Source organism: Lynx rufus, unplaced genomic scaffold (assembly GCF_022079265.1).
Source record: "Lynx rufus isolate CCGP_SWC_20201006 ecotype Redwood Valley unplaced genomic scaffold, mLynRuf1.p SCAF_1, whole genome shotgun sequence".
In the NCBI taxonomy this organism is placed as follows: Eukaryota; Metazoa; Chordata; class Mammalia; order Carnivora; family Felidae; genus Lynx; species Lynx rufus.
The window spans coordinates 213,844,892-213,867,651 of record NW_025814823.1 but is presented as its reverse complement, the minus strand read 5'-3'; the positions used below and the strand labels follow the sequence as shown (position 1 = coordinate 213,867,651).

Genomic DNA, 22,760 nt, shown 5'->3' with positions numbered 1-22,760 from the left:
TTTTTAATCAACAACTCTTACATGGCCACACTGAGGATCTAACACCATCTAAAGCTCCAAGACCTTCAACATCCCATGCCTTTGCAAAGCCCTGACCGTCTAGATTTTACTCCCCTCTTCCCGCTACTAAAGTCTTCAATTTCCGCAAGCCTAATCCCAACACTGTCAATGTTCTCCCCATCAGAAGCCCCACCTTTCATTTCTTCTCTGTTAGACTAGACACCACGGTAGAGCACAGCAGCCCCCATCCATCCCAGAGACTCGGCACCCTTGTCCCAGCTAATCCTGGATCCTTCCTTCCACTAGCCAGCTTGTTGGTTCCTACATTCCTCTTCCTAGAGGAAATCCCACAACCATGTAGAATAATGCTATAAATCCATGATTTCCAGCGATACCTGGAGACTCCCCAGCTACTCAGCTATTGTTTCCTTATCGGTTTTTCTCTTTATAATGACTACTATTCCTCATTTTTCTCAAAACTGCTACCCACTCACCTCCCGCTACCACCCCACCCACCCCCGTGGCCCCATGCTTGGATGACCTGGGATCCTGCTTCACAGAGTAAAATAAAAAGCATCAGTTTACTTAGTCTCTTTTGATTTTAAGATGCAGACACCAACCTAGAGTAGCACAAGAAAGATGATGGCATGTCATAGAAATGTAAAAATGGGACTTGGCATATGACCGGGCCTCTGAGACTGAACGATGGGGTTCATGGGTGTTCACTCAGTGCCCTCCACTGGTAAGACTCCCCTGTTATTTGGGGCACCTGGGTGGCTCAGTCGGTTGAGCATCAGACTCTTGGTTTCAGCTTAGGTCATGATCTCACAGTTTGTGGGATCAAGCCCCACATTGGGCTCTGGGGTGACAGCACTGAACCTGCTTGGGATTCTGTCTCCACCCCCCACCCCCCGCCCTTCCCCTGCTCGTGTGCTCTCTCAAAAATAAACATAGTACATAACCATCCTGCTATGTGTGGGTCTGTTTCTGCAGATCCACTTCTCCCTCTACCAGTCAGTGGCCTTATCACCAACTCTTCATAGCTTTTCTTTATTAGAAACCTTATAGATGCTATTTTCTCATAACTTCGGCCTCTTATCACAGAATTTCTCTGGACATACCAGCTGCTGCCTGCCTGAATTTTTCCATATACACCCCAAAAGTCAGGTGCTGACTGGCTCACTCCTACTCAGGTAAAACTTCTGACAGAGAGTGTGCTTATTCATGTAACTCTTTTGTCTAAAGCCCAAACAAAAACACAAAGAGGGATGAATTTTAATACAGAAATAGCCCATTCTAGGAGTGCTGGAGAATGCATACCAGGTACAATACAATCTTAAGACCAAACTGAAGAGCAATGAAATGGGATACAATTCTCTTTAGCAAAAGAAGTATGAAATGAGAGTCCTGAAGAAGGCCACCTAAAGTCTTACCCTGGAGAAAGGGGATTGCAGGACAAAGTGGGCCCCAGAAAAAGGAGGAAGCACCCGGAATTGGAACCATTTACACTCCTCAGAATGGTAAGGAGGGTGAGGTTGAAGAGGGGGGATTGTTTTGATTTTTCCAGATACCTGGGTCAGCCTAGATAGGGCCAAGGAACAACACACAAGGAATGGTCTGATCTGAAGGGAGCCCTACCACAAAAAGGCTGAGCTAATTCAGTAAGGGTTTAGCTGCCACAGCTCACCCACCCCAGAAAGGCTCCAGCAGCAAGTGCCACTCCACACACCCCCTTCCCAATCCCCCCAAAGCAGCTATCTGAATGAAACAAGACTAAGATCGGCTACTACCCAGCTTTCTTCTCTCATCCTAAAGGAAGAACCGAACACACTTAAACACAGAGACCTACCGACCAACCCTGAGCAAACAGCAAGCTCGGACAGGACCCCCACTAAAAACAATTTGGTTCAGCAAAGGTCTTCCTCATGAAGACAGAACTGGGAAAGGTGGAGGGAGGACACTGAAACACAATATGCAAAAGGCAGATAAATATAATGGGAGGACCACCTTGGGTATCAGAAGATGATAAATTCAAATGGATTTGTATTCTCAATGTACTTAAAGAGAGTGTAACTTCTAAGAAACAAGATCAAAAAAGAAAGAAAATCAAGTGAGATTAATATGGATCTGGTGTAACCAAGAACAGAAACTAAGAGACCACTTCACTAAACTAGAAGACCTAGCAGATGCATCAAGTCAAATCAAACTGCAGAAACCTAAGTCAGTGACATTGAAGATGAACTTGAAAAATGCTTAAAATACAATGGAAATGCACAAAGGCTATCCATAAATAAAATAAAAATCCTGATGAAATGTTAGGTAGTAGAATCCAGTAATGCATTAAGGAAAATACTAAGCCCAAGTGATGTTAACTCCAAACATGACTGGTATGAATTTAAGAAATCTTTAAATGTAGTTCATTTTATTAGGACTAAAAATATATGTATAAAAATTATAAAAGACATCAATAAATATTTTTTAAAGTTTGCATCATACTGTTTTTTAATCATAAAGTGAATAGGAGGCTAAATTCAGAAACTATAAAACAAGAGACTCATAACTTAACCAGACTATATCCAAACTAAAAACAACTGGGGACTGTCCCAGCAGATTTAGGCAAGATGGCAGAACAGTGACATAGTGTTTTAATCTCCTTACCTCCCACCCATTCTCTGCTCCCTGCAGCTACCACCACACACACACACACACACACACACACACGCACATGCACAACTAGTATAGATAAACAATGTACTACAACAAAACTAGGTTTGAAAGTACCCCCACAAATCCCAGAATATACAAATAGGGACAAACTACTAAAACAGCAAGATGCGTGCAAACAAGGCAGAGGAAGCACCAAGACATCTGACAGCCCTTGAAAACCCCACCGTCCCCACCATAATCAACGTTATCAATAGGGGAGCACAACCAGATCTCAGAAAGTAATCTGCCGTAGCTCTTTCCACTACACCCAAACAGAAGAGGCAGGTGTAGAGAATAAATACAGTTAGAAAAGCTACCCTGACCCACATCCCTTGTAAAACAGCAGCAAAAGTAATTTCATGTAAAAACAGGCAACAGAAGATAATCTAAGTAAAATCCCATACAACATTATTATAAGAACAAAGAGCCTGAGGCGCAAATACAATCAATCCCTATAGACAACAACACAGCACACCAGAAAGACATGCTCAGGAAACCAGTGAAAACTGTAACCGAATGCCTCAAAAAAAAAATACATCAAGAAAACGGTATAAAATATAAGATAAACTGAAATTAGAAAAAAATTCAGAAATTGGTTATTATAATAAACCCAGTAAAAACAATTTCAGAAAAGACAAAACTAGAACACGTAACATCTTAAGATAAAAAGGGTGAGAGGCTTAAAGATCAACGGTAATGAGAAAAAAGAGCCCAAGCAGAGCAAATATAAGGAGCTGTAATAGCAATCCCCAAAGAAGAAAACCTAAACCAAGGGACAGAACAAACACTGAAAACTTTACTTTTCCTGAAACTTAGAATAAAAGAGATTTGACACTACACATTGAAGGAACGTACCGTGTACTTGGAAATACTGATCCAGGGGCACCTGGGTGGCTCAGTCGGTTGAGCGTCCAGCAGATCTCACTCCTTATGGGTTTGAGCCCTGGCTCAGGCTCTGTGCTGACCACTCAGAGCCTGGAGCCTGCTTTGGATTCCGTATCTCCCTGTCTCTCTGCCCCTCCCTGGCTCGTGCTCTCTCTCTCTCCCTCTCAAAAATAATAAGCATTAAAAAATGTTTTTAAAAGGTAATACTGATCCAGAACAACCAACACCCAAACACAGTATGATAACATTATTGGGGGGAAAAAATCCTGTGGGCTCCAGGCAAAAAGAACAAGGCATTCATGAGGGAAAAGAAAATCATATTACAATCAGACTTTGACAGTAATGCTTTATGCCAAAAAGAACACACTTAACACACTGAAAAAAAAAAATCAAAATATGATCTAGAATGTTATCCAGACAAACTGACCTTCAAATAAAAAGGCTGCACATAACCTGTCACCAGAATACCAACACTCAGGGACTATTATTCTCACAGGCCTTTCTGAAGAATCTAACAAATGAGCAAGACAACCAAAATGATAGGACAGTGACATAAGGAATGGTAGTGAGCACTAAACATGTATTTACCTGAAGAGTTAAGACCAAAGAGTTAAAAGGGAGACTGTACTATATAACGACAATGTTCTTACAATGCAGATACAGCTCAAAGTGGAGCACTGACTTGTACACTCAAAAATGGTTAAAATGGTAAATTTTACGTTACCACAATAAAAAAGGAAAAAAAAGTAAGTACGTCATAAGTTTACAGTGATACTTCTCATTTAAATGTAGAACTACAAAGGTTTTGACTACCTTCTGTCTTAAAGCTATACTTTTAAGTTTTCCATATCAAGAATCCTGGTTCTCATCAAGGAAATTAATTATGATAAAAGAATGTTTATTTCTGTAAGTCCATAATACTTAACGAATCAGTCACCTTTAGAGAATGTTAGAGAACCAACTCTATTTTGAAACTCGGTAAACAAAAGGTAGAATTTAGGGGGCACATGGATGGCTCAGTTGGTTGAGTGTCCAACTCCTGATTTCACCTCATGTCATTATCTCATAGTCATGAGATCAAACCCTGCACTGGGCTCAGTGCTGACAGTGTGAAGCCTGGTTGGAATTCTGTCCCTCTCTCTGCCTCCTTCACGCACTCTTTCTTCTCTCACAATAATAAACATTTGTTAAGAAGGTAGAATTGGGGCGCCTGGGTGGTGGTGGCTCAGTCGGTTAAGCGTCCAACTTCAGCTCAGTTCGTGATCTCACAGCTCATTGAGTTCAAGCCACACATCGGGGTCTCTGCTATCAGCACAGAGCCCGCCTCAGGTCCTCTGTCCCGTTCTCTCTGCCCCTCTCCAGTTCGTTCTCTCTCAAAATAAACACACACACACACACACACACACACACACACAAAATAAAGACTTTATCCTACTTTTCCTCTATAAATACTAAGAGGTAATAGCAATGATACAGGTGAAGTCTTTTATAGATATTCTCTAGCTAGTAAGCAAAGAAATGTAAGAATTAAAGTATCACCCCTCTGCAATCCCAATAAATCACTGATGTAATAAGAAATGACCAGTAAGGTTACCAACGTCACAAAAGGAAAGAGATTAAGAGCTCCCTGATGGAAGAACAAACCACCACCTATGAAATAGTGTTGCCCAAAGAAACCTGAATCTGACAGCCTCTAGATCCAATTACCAATACCTGGCAAGTACAAAAGTCAGAAAAACACATTAAACTACACCATGTGGAAACAACCAGCAAAATCCAAACTTTGGAAAACTCTACAGGACAAGTGATCCAATTTCAACAGCAAATATCTTGCAAGGGAAAAAAACAAGAGATAGATGTCAGGGGGAGACCTACATTTTAAGAGAAACCTGGGGTGGCTCAGTTGGTTGAGCATCCAACTTCAGCTCAGACCATGATTTCACGGTTTGTTGAGTTTGAGCCCCCACTTCGGGCTCTGCTGCAGTCAGCCTCTCAGCACAAAGCCTGATTCAGATGCTCTGTCTTCCTTTCTCGGCCTCTCCCCCTCTTGTACTCTCTCAAAAATAAACATTTAAAAAAAAAAAACACTTAAAAAAGGCCATCAAATGAAAGATGAAAGGGGCACCTGGGTGGCTCAGTTGGGTAATAAGCATCTGACTTTTGGTGTCCACTCAGGTCACCTCAAGGTTCATGGGTTCGAGCCCTGCATCAGGCACACTGTCAGCATGGGGCCTGCTTGGGATTCTACCTCTCTGCCCCTCCCCCACTAGCACTCTCTCTCAGAATAAGCTTAAAAAAAAAAAAAAGGAAAATGAAACCAAACAGAACAAAAGTATTAGAGATGCAATACTGGGTCAGAACAGTATTCTCAGGGATTAGGGAGACTCTAACTGGGAGGAAGCCTTGAACAGATTCTGGATAGCTGGCAACATTCTGTCTCCTGACCTGGGTGATGGCTGCAAGCATATTTGCCTTAAAATAATTTATTAGCCTATACATTTGCTTATGTGATTTTCCATGTGTAATCAATACATGTGATTTTTAGATGTTATATTTAACTGCACCCCCAAATTCATATGATATATGCATATCCCAAATCTGAATACCAGGCAGATCTCTTTAATAGGACAATTAAGGTCTGCACAGATTCCATGCTTGAGCACTGCACCATATACTTTTCCAAAGATTAAAAAACAAAAACAAAAAGCCTCACCATATACCAACTCCAAAGACTGGGAAAACCAACTGCATCACAGACACAGGGTTAATACACATAATATATGGAAAGTCCTGATGAAGCAATACAAAAAAAAGATCAATGTCCCTTAAAAAAAATGGAAACATGGGGCGCCTGGGTGGCGCAGTCGGTTAAGCGTCCGACTTCAGCCAGGTCACGATCTCGCGGTCCGTGAGTTCGAGCCCCGCGTCAGGCTCTGGGCTGATGGCTCGGAGCCTGGAGCCTGTTTCCGATTCTGTGTCTCCCTCTCTCTCTGCCCCTCGCCCGTTCGTGCTCTGTCTCTCTCTGTCCCAAAAATAAATAAACATTGAAAAAAAAATTTAAAAAAAAAAAAAATGAAAACATGAACAAATAACTCACTGGGGGGGGGGAGGGAATACAAATTACCAATAAAGATAGTAAATGATAACCCCTGAATAAAATAATTTGATCGTTCTCCTCTATTAAGCTCGGTAAAGACCAGAATTGATGATACCCTCTACAGTACTGGCTAAGGTCTAAAGAAACCAGCATTTACATTATTGGTGGAAATTAACATGAATCTTAGAAGTCAAACTGATTTTATCTTACCCTACTGTTTGAGTAAATTCATTTCTATTATTCCTCCTACAGAAATCAACTATAAAGACATGGGGTGGCTCAGCTGGTTGAGCATGCAACTCTTGATTTCTGCTTAGGTCATGATCCCAGGGTCATGAGACTGAGCCCCACGTCAGGCTCCATATGCAATGTAGAGCCTGCTTGAGATTCTCTCTCTTTCCCTCTCCCTCACCCACACTCTCTTTTTCTAAAATTAAATTTAAAAAGACTTTAAATAAATATAAAAACAGGAAAATAATCCAAATGTTCATTAGTGGCAAAGTTATACAATGAAGCCAAAAATGCTTAAAAAGAATGTGTGCTTATTCTGAAAGCTCTCCACAACATAAATGGAAGAATATTGCATATTCCCATTATGATGCTAGTGGAAATCACGGTACAGCACTGGTCTACCAAGAGTAAATTCTAACATTCAACTGAGAAAGTATGTGTATCACTTTATGTTACCATCCATACCCCTCTGACAGTGGTCCACAAGGTTATGTACATTAACACTGCTGCCTTGCCAGTGCTATTAAAGAATACAGAAAATTTATGCAAAATTTATGAGAGCCAGTGATATCGTCCTGGGACTCAATGGGCTGCAATGAATAGGAAATTACTCAGGTTGTCAGTCATATTGATCTGGATGAAAGTAAAATGGAGCAACATTATCTGTAAATATATATAATGAGGAAATACAAGATGGAGAAACCACAGAGCTGGAATTAAACTTCATAAATACCTCACACAGTATTGTGACTACTGATTTCCATGTTCTTGGGGCAAGAGTGGCCACGACTCGCAGTCCTGGACCCTTGTCATCATCAGTCATTATTTACTGGTCCTGTATTGCCACTGAACCAAACACCAGCCCCTTTCACTTTCCTTTGGGTGATGACCAAACTCAGACGTTATATTTAAAAAGAGTATTGTAATTCATCTGTTCAGAAACGATAGGAAGAACTGAATGATGGAATGTGTCTGAGACCACTGGGTAATCTTGTTTCCACAGATCAGCAGCTTTCTTGGCCACCTGACATCTGACAGTGTCTTTTTCCTCTAAGAACATAGAGAACTGGCCAACTTTTTCATCCACAAAAGACAATTTATGTTAAATTACACGAAGATATTAGAAGCAAGCAGGAATATCCTTCTATCACTGAATTCTGTACCACCATGAGAATTTTTGCATGCCTGCTCTTCTGCTTCTCTCTGTTAGAGAAAATCCGTCCCCTCCTAGTGCCAAAATAAGAAAGGAAAAATTGTAGTTGAATGCCACGACTATTACTCAATCGCTCGGGATTAAAAGTTCAAACACTTACCAGGTAACCTGAGACTCAGCAAGGCATCCTCTCCAAGCTTGTCCTTCAATAAATGAAGACAGTAATCGGGGTTTGGGGAGCTCAAAATGAAGTACAGACTACTTTACCAGGCACACAGTGTGCATTCACCAAGGCTTGTTGCTCCTTTCTGTTGGAGCCTTGTTCTAGATCAGGTTAGAGCACTGTTAAAGATCAGGTTAATTTAAGGAACACTCAACAATTAAACAGTATGTGAAGAGTTCAAGAAGCAGCAGATTCTTTACACAATAGACTTTTATGGAAGTTTTGTTATATTCAAACCCACTGCCTGATTTTTAGATCCAAGCAGCATAAACCCGTGGAAAACCGCTCCTACCACACAGCACAATTATTTCCATGGGTCCTATCATTTCTCCTTTAAAGAGGACTGTACACAGTAGCATTTTATAGGAGAAAAAGTTCTAGATAACATCCCCCCACCTCCAAATTGTACTCCTCTTCCTCGCCTCTGGCTATAAAATATGTACTGCAGTTGGGGCCACAAACAGGTGGCAGTGACTGGGCACTCAGCTCTGAAACCACTGACAGAGGTGCAGACAAGGCCCTTTTCCAGCCTTGCTTGAGAATATAGATGCTGGCGATGAGGTGAAGAATACTTTAGAAAAACATCCATGATCTCACTTCTAAAATCTTTGCAAGGAAAAAAACAGTACATTTTCACCTGAAAAGAAATCCCAGGATAGAATCAGTTATCGGTTCAGTATCCACTTTATAAGGGAAAAAAAAAATTAACAGTTTCCATACTTATTTACCACCAGTAGTGTCAGTTTTAGAGGTAAAGGAGGTTATTTTAAAGGATAGAAAATCTTTTTCCATGCATTAAAAAAAAACAGAGCCTGGCAAACTACTACCAACGGCCAGCTGCCTGTTTTTGTGAACAGTTTTATTGGTACACAGCCTCATCCACTTGTCTGTATTGACTATAGCAACTTTCATTCAAGAGTTGAGTAGTTGTGACATTACAAATGGCTCACAAAACCTAAATATTTACTATCCAGTCCTACAAGAAAAAGTTTGCCAGCCCCTGCACCAAAATATTACCACACTAGGGGTACCTGTGTGGCTCAGTCGCTGGAGCGTCAGACTCTTGGTTTGGGCTCAGGTCATGAACTCATGGTCATGAACTCATGTGGGTTCAAGCCCCACGTCAGGCCCTGCGCGGACAGTGCAGAGCCTGCTTGGGATTCTCTCTCTCTGCCCCTCCCCCACTCATGCTGTCTCTGTCTCTCAAAATAAATAAATAAACAAACTTAAAAGAAAAAAAAAGTATTACCACACTCAACTAAGGCTAAGTAAAAATTAGAAAGAAAACTATGGTAGAATACAAAAATACAAATGACATGCTTGCTCTGATTCAGGCACTTTCAAGATCATAGTTTATTTATTACTTCAGATAAAAAGATAGTATACATATTAGGGAATCCCTTAAAATTCAACTCTACAGTTATACACCATCTAGTACTTTTGCATTGAATGTTAACCAAAAAAATCTCTAAACACCTGAAAGCCCCACTATTAACATGAACTATGGTAATAAAAAATTTGACATTTAATTTGTTCAATATATAGTATTTACATTATGAAACCAATGCTGATACCATAAACAGTGATAAAGAAATAGTAAAAATAAACTTTAAAAAGCAAAGGTTTATATCCTTACAATGTGCTAATTATCATAATTGTATATAAAAATTAAAACATAGCAGAGCTTTCTGTTACAAAATTCTTAATCATCTGAGTTGTAGTCATTACTTGCTAACAATTTACATGCAATATCTGCTAAAACTGACATTTGATTTGTTTTCCCCCAAAAAAGTATGAGTAGATAAATGACATTTAAGAGCAGACATTAATTTACCTGTGGACAGAAAAAGAAAAAACTGTACTCAAGATTAGTACTGGTCACAAGCCTCTTCCCTATAGAAACGATAGAAACATTTAAGACCAAAAATAATTCCAAAAGGAGATGCATAGGCAAAGGGTGCCATGAATGGCACAGCTCAAGAAGTCTTGGGACCAATCAGACACATCTTTTCTCTTTCCTTCAATGATGAGAGGTCTATTTTGCCATCAAATAATACGGACTGAAGCAAGTGAGGGGCACCAGGTGTACAACGAATGAAATCTTGCAAAATACTAAGACGGAGGCAGGAGTGGCCAGAAGGGGCAATTTATATAGAATTCAAACTATATACAGCATATGTGGAATGCGGCCCACCCCGATCCGGCTCTGTGAAACAACTGGACCTTTAGGATTTAACAGTTAAAATTACAACAAGTGTAATAATACAATAGATTTACACGGGAAACAAAATCCAAGGGGCATTTTATATTATTTACTGTGTTGTTTCAATTTAAAAATAATTTTGCTAAGTATACATCTCAACTGAGGTCTATGTATAAAATGTCCTAATAGATACAGATATTTACCTTTGGTGAGTTAAAGGCCTTTTTGTGACTTCTGTCTGAATCGTAGGCAGAATGCTAGGTGTACGTGCACACGTGGGAAAAACTCAAGTTGAGGTAATCCAAAAGATGTGCGTGTGAGGAGACTGGAGTCACTTTGAAAGTCAAAGCATGCCAGAATCCCAAAACAGGTTAACAGTGAGGATGGCAACAAGGAATGGATTGCCAATATGGCAGTAAAACTTTTTTTGAAAACAGAAAGAGGAAGGCCTCTCGTACCAGCAGAATCCTGCATACATACAAAAAAGAAAAGCCACCCACCATTTCATAAAACAAAAGCCAATTACAGTGTGGAAAGTACAAACTGCAGAGAACCAGAAGTCAATAGAAGAAAACCTACTGGTTTACATGAGAGAGAGAACTTCGTTCTGAGCAGCTACTTGGTGAACGCTGCCACCACCGCCCACAGGACCTCGTTGGTGTTGGCCTTCAGACACTCCACTTCCGGATCTAAGTCGAGGAGCTGCCGTACTCTCTTGGTGGCTAAATCATACTGCTCGTCCAGAAGGGGAGCGAAAGCATTCTCCAGGACGTCGGAGGCGTGGGCTAGGTAAATGAGGGCCAGCAAGCGTTTGTCCATGCGGTGAGGGTCATTCACCCATTTGTCAAGAACAGCTTCCTGTACCTTCTTGATGAGGCGCTGCTTGATATTGTTGTTGGTGAGGGGATGTGTGGTCATGTCAAAGAGTAGGAAGTTCTGTTTCTCTGTTGTCAATACGCCCTTTTCCACCAGGTTTTTAGCTAATCGTTCCCGCACGTTTCTTAACTGATAATGCAATTTTAACGGATTCCATGTCTCACCTAAACAAAAGATTTCAGAAGTTAGAAATGACAGGTATTATACTGCTGACTTTATAAAGTGTACTACTAAAATAAACAATAAAATTTGATTTCCACCCCCTCTAAACAAATAAAAGAAAACTCAACTATTTTTCTTGTCAACTAAACCATGAACCCCTTGAGGGCCAGGCCTTCGGATTCTAAGCACCCGTCACGTTTTCAGGCACAACAGTTACTCAAAGGACCAAATTGAAAGCAGTCTTCAAACCAGGTACCCTAAGGTGCAAATGAGCTAAATACTAAATACATTCAGCCTCCCTCCAGCTGTTGTCAAAAAGCAACCAGAGAAAAATGTTTCTTTTCTATTTAGAAACACTAATGTGCAATAGAGACACAAAAGAAAAAAAGTTTCCTGATTAATATACTATTCCAGAAACAGCTACATAACAGCCTGCAAAGCTAGGAAAGCCTGTTTGGACAAGGCTGTTCTTTGATAACAAATTAATAACAAAGCCAATTCTAGAAGGACAAAACACTTTCACCATTTTAATCCGGTCACCTATGCACATTTCCTTTCAAGACAGAAATATTTAAAATAAAACCAAACAATTTTCACGAAGATAATTTTTTTCTCTACAGAAAGACTAGAAGGAAATTTATCAAAATATTAACCTGAGTTTTCTTTGGGATAATGTGTGACAAATTTTCTTTTTTGTACTTTCTGTATTTTCTGAATTATCTCTAAGGAACACATAACAATTTTTTTAATTTGAAAAAAATACTACAGCAATTTTCCAAACTGGGACGTGTTAAAGATCAACCACAGGCACTTTTGTTATATGAAAAAGCAGTAAGGTTGAAAAAATTGTTTTAATGTTTATTTATTTAGAGAGACAGAATCCTAAGCAGGCTCCATGCTCAGCATGGAGCATGACGTGGGGCTCAATCCCACGACCATGCGATCATGACCTGAGCTGAAATCAAGAGCTGGATGCTTGACCAACTGAGCCATCTAGGCTCAAGGAACCCCCAGGGTGAAATTTTATAATACTGAGAGAAAACAAACTGTATTGTCTACTATAGGACCCACTAGCCACATAGGACTATTAAATTTAAATAAATAAAAATTCAGTTCCTCAGTTGTACTAACCATGTTTCAAAATGTTCAATAGCCATGTATGGCTAATGTCTACTTACTGGACAGCAAAGAAACAGAACATTTCCATAATCACGGAGAGTTCTAGTGAAGAGTGCGATCTTAAAATAATATTACTATTTAGTTGACCATAAGCAAAAGTATTTTATCATATGACTTAACAATAAAGAATATGGGGCTAGGATAGAGAATCAGGCCTGGACTTCTACAATTAGACCCTTTGGCCTTCCATAAATAGAAACCTGGATAAAATATATGAAACAACTGCTTTCCAACACTAGTCAAAAGGCAGTCCAGAGCTGTGACCCTTGAGAGAAACCTAAGTGAGCCATACTTTTGCCCAAGCTTACTATCCGATAACACGTCCCAGGGAGCAAAGCAGGACAGAAGACCTCAAACAGAGCACAGAAGTTTTAAAACAAGCAGAAAAAAATTTTAATTGAAAATTTAAATTAAACAAACTAGAAAGACAGAGATCAGAGTTCCAAGAAGGCAAGGCAGCTGAAATACAAAGGCAGAGTACTGGAAAAGAGAGAGCTATGCAGAACAAGAGCTCTAGAAACCTGTACGGTGTTCCTTTGAGTCTGGTTGAAAACAAAGTCACACAAGTTAAGATGAGAAACTCTGCAGGGGTAGGCAAAGAAAAATTAACCAAAAGTTGTAAGCTGAACAACTGTAAGTGTTCACATGGGGTTGGGGAAAATTTGCGTGCCAAGTAGCCTGAGTGGAAAGGTCTCACTGAACATCCAAGATATTCAGAAGGGACTCCAGAGGATCACACCTTAGTACTAGGCCTAAACTAGCCTTTGAGAAAAGGCTATTCTAGACCTGGCCCAATAAAGCTTAAAAACAAACTGATCCACAAGTAACTTAATTGCCTATCAAAACAAATTTCAACATTCTTTAAAGAAAACAACAGAATCCGGCATTCAACATAGCATTCACAATGTCCAGCAACCAATAAAAACCACTAGACTTGCAAAAAGCAGGAAAATGTGACCCAAACGGGGGGGGGCGCGTTCAACAGAAACAGTGAACCAAATTAGACATGACCCAGAAATGACAGAGATGATGGGAATTCGCAGACAAGGACTTTCAAATGACAATTATAAATTTCTAAATAATTTAAAGGAAAACCTGAATGCAATGAAGAGAAAATAAGAGCTATTTTTTAAACGAATGATCTGGAAGTGACATTCTGAATTTATGATTCACTCTATAAAACTAGGGACTTGAAAAAAAACTGTCAAATAATGAAGGGCTGGTGCCATGAATTATTAAATTGAAGTCATCTCCTGCATTAAAAAAATATATATATCCTGGGGCGCCTGGGTGGCGCAGTCGGTTAAGCGTCCGACTTCAGCTCAGGTCACGATCTCGCGGTCCGTGAGTTCGAGCCCCGTGTCAGGCTCTGGGCTGATGGCTCAGAGCCTGGAGCCTGTTTCCGATTCTGTGTCTCCCTCTCTCTCTGCCCCTCCCCCGTTCATGCTCTGTCTCTCTCTGTCCCAAAAATAAATAAACGTTGAAAAAAAAAAATATATATATATATATATATTCTTTTCCATAAAAACCCAAGCTTCCAAAAAAAGAAAAACAATCATTGCATTCAATTCCCTTGGTAACTTTGAAAACGAAAAGAAAAAATATTTGGGGCCCTATTAGATTTTAAAACCTAATAGTATAAAAGAGAAATGTAATTAAATAATAAATTAAATTCTACTTATTTCAATTTCTAGTGTTAAAGAAACCCATACCTACATTTAATGTTAAGAAATTATTAAAAGTTACTTGATGAAGCATTACTGCCTAACACTCGTACCAGGCGAGCTCTGGAGCCAGACTGGTTACATGTGAATTCCAACCTGGTCATTTACTAGCTGTGCAAACCTGGGCAAGGTTTCTTACCTTCTCCATTCCTGTTTCCTCAGCTGTAAAGTCAAGATAACAACTCTACCCACCTCATCAGGTTATTATGAGGATTAAATGAGTTAAAGACATATCCAGTTCTTAGAACAGAGCCTGGTAACAAGGCTAGTTATTATTTATTCATGCACAGAATCAGCACTCTGAAACAATTTAATGTGTTCATAATGGCCTAAAAAAATATTAGGAACTAACAATACAAATGTAAGTAAGATATTTCCAATTCTGAAAAGTTTTTAAATCAAGTGAAGGAAATAGATTCATAATATAATTAACAAGCCTGGCAAGAATAAGATGCGTAGGACCATAAAAACAATATGAACAAGGAGACTAGAGGGAGGAAGAAATTATCTGGGTTTGATGTAAGGGGCATTTCTAGGGAAGTTTCCGGGGAAAGAACTTTCAGGTTCAATCCTGAAATCCAGCAGGATTCTACATCCCATGAAACAAAGAAGAGCCTGCATTACAGGCAAAAGAAACAAAAAGCGGACAGGCAGTGACTACATGCAGAACATAATGAGCCCTGGAAAGGAGGTACACATCTTTCCAAAATGTTACGACTTTCATTTTTTAAATGTTGTACCAACCCACTGTCCTCCCCAACTAATGCCTGCCTGCTGTACCTTTCACCAGACAGATTGGGGTTTGTTTTCTAGTATCATCGGCATGTGGTAGCAGCCTAGGATACTAAGCTAGAATTGGCTAGGTTGTGTTTTCTGACCGTCAGAAATTTAAATAAACACAAAATAATCAATAGCAAATTTATGTAAAAGCCCATAAAAATTATAATTCAACTTTAAAAATAACTGTGTTTATAGTAACTGGTCAATTATCAAACAAGCACTTTTCCCTAGCAACTCATTAGTCAAATAGAAAGGTATTTATTCCATGCCCCCAGAGGGTATCTCGGCTATCTAGTTCCAAAAATGGCGGGGGGGGGGGGGGGGGGGGGGCGGGGCAGAGGGGCGGGCGAAATCAAGATTATTCTGAGAAGCCCATAGTTAAACTTCTCTTTACAGATCTAAAAACACAAAATCCCTCTAATGCTGCTTTACAATGATTTTTTTTCATTCTCATGAAAAATCAATGGGATTAGCAATTTACAACTCTGTGCTGAAGTCATACTGAGGTTTATCCTCACTGTATGCAAAATTAAATCTTATATATTACAACCAATGGAACAAGCAATGCTCACGAAGTTTGTGTGAGAAATTCCTCAATTCCAAAATATGCTAACTTACAATTTAGTGTTACTACTAAAAATGAGAAGAGTCTAAACACAGACTTACTTCAGATAAGGCATTCATTCCATTTATGATTGGACCTTCTTCTGGCTATAGTTAGTTTCTGCCTCAGAGAAGTAATAAAAAGGGACTCAGACATCATCTCCCTTTGCAGCAACTTCCTGGGAAGGGCAAATCTCTCATGCTCACTCCAATAAAAAGGTTATTCAGACTACCTCAGATATTTGAAAAACGGAAATCTCATGTGCAGAAGGCTGAAATAGTGCAGGTAATATGCAGATGTTGTTTACTATTTTTTAAACTCCCCAAAAAGGTACAATAAAATAACTGAGTGGTGAAAGTGTCTTGGCATCCTGACATTTCTGCCATTTATTTTAAGAAATAATAATAAATTAAGCTAAATCCAAAGAACAAAGTCACCTCTGAGATTAGCATACTTAAGGCACCGGTATAAACTGGGATGGGAGGGTAGCTGGATGAGTGAATACACAATTAAGATTTCCACCTAATTTAAAATGTATAGAATGTATTTGTAGTTCACGTTTTTGTAAAGGAAACTGTGAGAAGTCTATGCAGAGAGGACACGGTTCTTTATGTCCACTGCCCAAAAATTACTTCAGTGAAAATGACACACTGACAGGTACCTTAATAATTTTGCTGCAAAAAACTTCTATATTCCTTGACTTGTGTTACAAAACCAAAAGCAGCTTTGTTCATACATCTGGCAGTCTAGTGACGCCTTGTGATCAAACCGATCAACTACAAGTCTTAAGATTTCACAAAGTCTAAAGCATATTAACAACACTAAGTAGTATTTGCCTCAAACATACGTATATTTGTTAACTTTTAAATTAATGAGATATGTAATTGTTTGAAACAACTGGCAGTTTTAGCATGTATAAATGTACAGTGTAAATAATAATATAACGAACACTTGGGGCCTCCTACCCTGGGGAAGTCAGGCCCCACTGTGCACTTAAGGTCACCAACCACCAGACCAACATGCTCTCTTCTTCACATATAATCTCAACTCCTCTGCACATGTCCCTCAACAATGCAGCACAGTACCTAACTTCTGAAGGCCAAGCAGCAACCCCAGACAGGCCCACCAATCTCACCGCTCCCTCTAACCCCTCTGAACAAGAGCACTTCCTTCCTTCTGTCTCATTCTTACCCTTTAAAGACCTAATCCAAGTTTTGCTTCCTCCTCCAATTACCAAAGATCCCCACAATTTCTCTTCTTTGAGCAACTGTACTTTCAGAGAACCATATTGTTAAACCTTAATCAGTTATCGAATTATTACAAATACGCAAGTGTTTCCCAAATGGATTTTAAGATTCTTCAAGCACTTCCTTGATCACAGCACCTGTCAGTATAGCGATAAAAACTGGTATTTGCCACCACTCATTACCTGGAAGCAACTTAAAATTTTAAGAATTTAAAATTCAACAACTGAACATTTAAAAATGGTCAAAATGGTAAGTGTTATGTTGTGTATGTTTTACCATAATAAAAAATATGCTTTTTAAACAAAATCAGCAAGGTACTAACAGTACCTTCCTGGGGCAGAAAACAGATGCTTTCTTCTTTTAAAAGAAATTTACTTTTTTCTCCTCTCATTCTGGATTCTCTCCTTTTAAGCTGAAATTACAGGTCATTTCCTAATATGTCCGAAACACATAACTAAGATGCTACAGGTGATATTCTAGCATTTACAGCCACTCTAAACTCCAGAGGGTACTGCTTTTTTTTTAAATTGCCCTAAGTATTAGCCTCACAGTTTATCCAAATTCCTAATTCAAATGGACACTCTGAATTCCCAACCCAAATGGACACTCAGAATCATTTGCTGAGAATGAAGCGGCCTGTGGCTGACTCATAGCATGAGTGAGAAGTCCTAAGGCTTCTGGGGCTTTGGGGTTGCTTGTTTCCAGAGCTTAGCCTAGCCTAGCCTAGCCTACCCAGTACCAGGTAGCATGAGATAATTTTGAAAACTATTTTGTTTCACAAAATCTTAAGTGTATTTAAATACTTCGGAGAAAGTTTTAAAGACTTCTGCCATCTCTTCATTCTCTTCCATCAGGGGAGAACGGTGCAAGAGAACAGCCCAACTTGATTAAATCAGCACTGATATTGAGTAGTGACAAGTTACTTTCATAAAATGTTACAAAAGAGGTAAATTTAAGATGTAGCCACCTTACATGTTGAGATTCACTCTCCCAGCATGCCATACTTGCATTCCCTACTCCTTGCATGCTTACTTGCATGACAGACATGTATACTGTCAAAGGAAATTTAGCTGTGTAAGACAAGTTAGTAAACCAAATGCCGATGTGCCATTAGCACGTATGATATAAGTTTATATGAAGAGACTGTTGGTAATGGAGGGGTCTGAAAACATCTCCATGGTGCTAAGTGGCACCAAAGTGGGTATCAGTAACGTTAAGACAAGACCCAACTACATTCCATTAAAGAACACTCTGACTTACCTGCCAAAAAAAATTAACTTTGAAAAACCCTGTTTTTCGTCAGTGGAGAACTTAACTACAAATTCTAATCTGCACCACCAGAAGTGGTAATGGGCCAACAACAGCAGCACAACATGAGCATAACACAAAGACTGCTTAGGCCAGCGATCTCCTGAATAATCCATCAAGGTGCAGTTAGAAATTATCAGCACTTCTATTTTTATCTGAAAAAATACTTGCTAATACTGAATATCTAGAGTTAACGTTAATGCCCTCACTGACTCTCTGTCAATGGCCATATGTCATCAACAGGCATAAGTGGAAGGCTAACCCAAAGAGGACTGACAACATGCTGGGCAATGTGACATACAGTACTGGTACATGCTAAGCAAGAATCTAGTTTTAATCAAACCCTGATCAAATGGGCAAAGTAATTTTTTTTTCATTTTTTTTAACGTTTATTTATTTTTGAGAGGGAGAAAGAGACAGAGCGTGAGCAGGGGAGGGGCAGACAGAGGAGACACAGAATCCAAAGCAGACTCCAGGCTCTGAGCTGTCAGCACAGAGCCCGACACAGGGCTCAAACTCACGAACTGTAACATCATGACCTGAGCCAAAGCCGGACGCCTAACCAACTGAGCCGCCCAGGTGCCCCAAATGGGGAAAATTTCTCTTACTCAGTGAAGTAGAAACCACCTTGATCAGAAGATCTACAAGAGGATGGCCAAAAGAAAAATGTTCGAAATTAATGAAAACAATCTTGTAAGTTTGCTTTCCATCAGCAAGAAGAAAGAATGAACACTGCCCTAAGCATAAAGTACCCACTGTTGTCCTATTAGCTAAGAATGGACTATGTGTATTCAATTTTTAAATACACACAAATGCAAAACTCAAAATCTTTTACTGAAAGAACACCTCATAATAGAATTATTCTTAGAAACTGTTTTGTAAGTGGGAAAAAGAAATTACTTGTAAGAAAAATGACACAATGTTAATTACCAATCTCACAACATCTAAATGTTTTTAAAAGTTAAAGAGCAGTGGGGCACCTGGGTGGCTCAATCAGTTAAGTGTCCAACTTCGGCTCAGGTCATGATCTCACAGTTCGTGGGTTTAAGCCCACATCGGGCTCTGTGCTGGCAGCTCAGAGCCTGGAGCTGGCTTCGGATTCTGTGTCTCCCGCTCTCTCTGCTCCTCCCCCACTCACGCTCTGTCTCTCTCAAAAATAAACAAACATTAAAAAGAAAAACTTAAAGAATGGTGGAAGCTCTAAGGAAGAATATTCTGTTTTACTGAACATGTATCTGCTTGTTAAAGGGAGTGAAACTTTTAAAACTACTATTTTCCCCATTCAGTGACTAATAACTTTTAAGTCTGCCTAAATAATAAGCTTTTGGCTATTTTGTGTAAGTTCTTCCCAAAAGGATTTTAAACTTTTGCAAAAATCTTTTTTTTTTTTTTTTTTTTTTTTTTTTCCTTAAGAGGCAGCAGGAACAGGAGAGAAGGGCAGAGGGAGAGGGAAAGACTCTCAAGCAAGCTCCATACTCAGCAAGTAGTTCGGTTGCAGGGCTCAATCTCAAGACTCTGGGATCATGCCCTGAGCTGAAATGAAGAGTCAGATGCTCAACCAACTGACCCACCCAGGTGCCCTTTTTTACAAAAATCTTTTAAACAGAATTCAGCTTTTAGTTTATACACAAAAGCTTACCACTAAGTAATTCAATCCAGTTCTGGACCGTTTCTGGAGGTTGCGTCTCCTTAACATGCTTTAGAGCTTCATCAAGAAGAACATCCCCCGTTGGAGCATCTGACTTACAGATCACCTAAAATGTAAGCAATAGGAATGAAATGATCACGAATTCTTTTTTCTGACTTCATCTCTTTAAATGAAAAACTTAATTATGCAAAAACTTCTTAAAGTTCTTCACACAGTGTGAATGTTCAGATTTCAAATTAATTCTCTATTCAGAAATCCAACATTGAACCTAACCAGATTAGCCACAATCATGAATGAAAATAAAGTGTGCAAGAATTAGTAAAGACAAATGCCAGAACAGTTGATACTAATTCTTTTCATTGCTAAACCTTAGGCTATTTAATCACGAAATTCATTTTTTAAACATTTATTAGTCATAGAAATAAACTCAATTATATATAAAAATTCAGTATATGATAAATGTGGCATTTTACAGCAGTGGAGAAATGAATTTTTCAATGTTACTGAAACAAATGGCTAGCCAATTAGGAGTAAAAATTAAGTAAGACTTGGCTCCTCAAGAGCTTATGCCACGATAAGAGATAAAAATTTTAAATATGAAATATAATTTGGCAGGTGAGAAAGTTTTTTTTTCAAAATTGTGACAACTAGGGGCGCCTGGGTGGCTCAGTCGGTTAAGCGGCCGACTTCGGCTCAGGTCATGATCTCACGGTTCGTGAGTTCGAGCCCCGTGTCGGGCTCTGTGCTGACAGCTCAGAGCCTGGAGCCTGTTTCAGATTCTGTGTCTCCCTCTCTCTCTCTGACCCTCCCCCATTCATGCTCTGTCTCAAAAGTAAATAAACGTTAAAAAAAAAAAAAATTAAAAGAAAAATTGTGACAACTAGCAGAACCTTGAATATACCGATAGGTTTGGTAACACAATTGTTACACTACAAAACTTTAAAAAAAATTTTTTTTTAACGTTTATTTATTTTTGAGACAGAGAGAGACAGAGCATGAATGGGGGAGGGTCAGAGAGAGAGGGAGACACAGAATCTGAAACAGGCTCCAGGTTCTGAGCAGTCAGCACAGAGCCGGACGCGGGGCTCGAACTCATGGACCGCGAGATCGTGACCTGAGCCAAAGTCGGATGCCCAACTGACTGAGCCACCCAGGTGCCCCACTACAAAACTTTTTAAAGTTAAGATGGTTATAGACTCACTCCATCTAAAAGTGGAAAAAGACAAGACTGGGGAACAAGAAGAAAATGCTATTTACTGCTCTGGCCAAGCATTAGATTTCTGCAGCCTTCACGGAGTTCTTGGCTAAGAAACAAATTTCTGGTTGAAATTCTCTATAATCAAATTGTAATCTGCTATATTACTTATGTTACCTTTATTAAAACATTACAAAATCTAACTATTATTTTGTAAATGCAGCAGTCTTCCCTTAAACTTATCCTCAACAATTGTCCTTACCTTTCTGTTCGATCTTCTGAAAAGTTAAAAAAAATATATAATGAGATCTGTTTCTGAGACAGCATGACCCAACAGAAATATAATTAGAACAAATGTAAGCCACAAATTTTTTTAAACTTTTGTAATTATTTTAAAAAAGAAAGACACAGGTGAAATTAATTTAAATGTATTTGCTTTAACCCACCATAGCCAAAATATTGACATGTAACAAATATTTTTAAATTGAGATATTTTACATTCTTTTCCATAGTAAGTCTTCCCAACTCCAGTGTGTTATTTACAACATGCCCCAGATGCACTAGCCACATTTCAAGTGTTTGGTTCACAGACACCATCACTGTAGCTAGGGGCTACAGTGTTGGCAGATACGGAACATTTTCCATCGTCACAGAAAGTTTTGCTGGACAGTGCTATTCTGGACCATGCTTTTAGTTAAGGGGTCAGAGAGAAGAAAAAAAGGAGAACCTTGGGAGAAAAAGTTGTATCTTTATACACTGTAGTCTTGCCACCACTTCTTACTTCCCACTTGCTCCTTAAATCCACTGCAATCACCTCATGCCCACCTTCTGAGATGGGTCTTCTATCAGGTCACAATAACCTGGGTGTAGGTGGGGCTTTTTTCTTACGAAATTCTCTCACAGATAGATTACTCTTCTCTATCACCTCTGTAATTATGCTACTCTACTTAATCTAATAATCTTTCACTTGTATTAAGCTTCCTAACTAGCCTCCCCAAACTATTTATAGCCCTTTTCAATCCATTCTCCTGATTTTAATTTTTTTAATTTATTTAAATCCAAGTTATTTTACATATAGTGTAATGATTTTGAGAGTAGTGATTGATCACTTAATTTATCATATATAACACTCAGTGCTGATCCCAACAAGTACCCTCCTTAATGCTCATCACCCATTTAACCCATACCCCCTCAATGACCTTTCTAAAAGGCAAATCTTAGCTCAACGGTTTCTGCGTAAAAGTCTTCAATGTGTAGAGTAAGTTCCAAACCCCTTATCAAATTTCAGCAATGTGTGGACCACTAGTAAATATGCTCTCCCCACACCTTTAATTTCTATTTAGTGTATTTCTCCTTAGAGGAGAGCCTCATTCTTAAATATGAACAGATAACCAAGGATAACAAGATACTAAAATAAAACCTTCAACATGGAAGAGACCAAAAGACAGAAAATAAGAACTTTGAAGAAACAAAAGAAATTTTCAAAACAGGCGTAATATCCTTAGAGATTTAAAGGAAGATACTACATCCCTAAAATAA

The 22,760-nt window shown here is 39.1% G+C and overlaps 1 protein-coding gene across 1 annotated transcript in view; it reads right to left on the bottom strand.

Moving 5' to 3' along the window:
- Positions 1-9,619: 9,619 nt before the first annotated feature.
- GOLPH3 (golgi phosphoprotein 3) overlaps positions 9,620-22,760 on the bottom strand; it is a 49,494-nt gene continuing 36,353 nt past the window's right edge. The window contains exons 3-4 of the mRNA XM_047093769.1: positions 20,018-20,132; positions 9,620-11,538 (exon numbers count right to left, since the gene is read on the bottom strand). Coding sequence (XP_046949725.1) covers positions 11,114-11,538; positions 20,018-20,132 — 540 coding nt within the window. The 3' untranslated portion in view covers positions 9,620-11,113. The remainder of the gene's footprint in view (positions 11,539-20,017; positions 20,133-22,760) is intronic.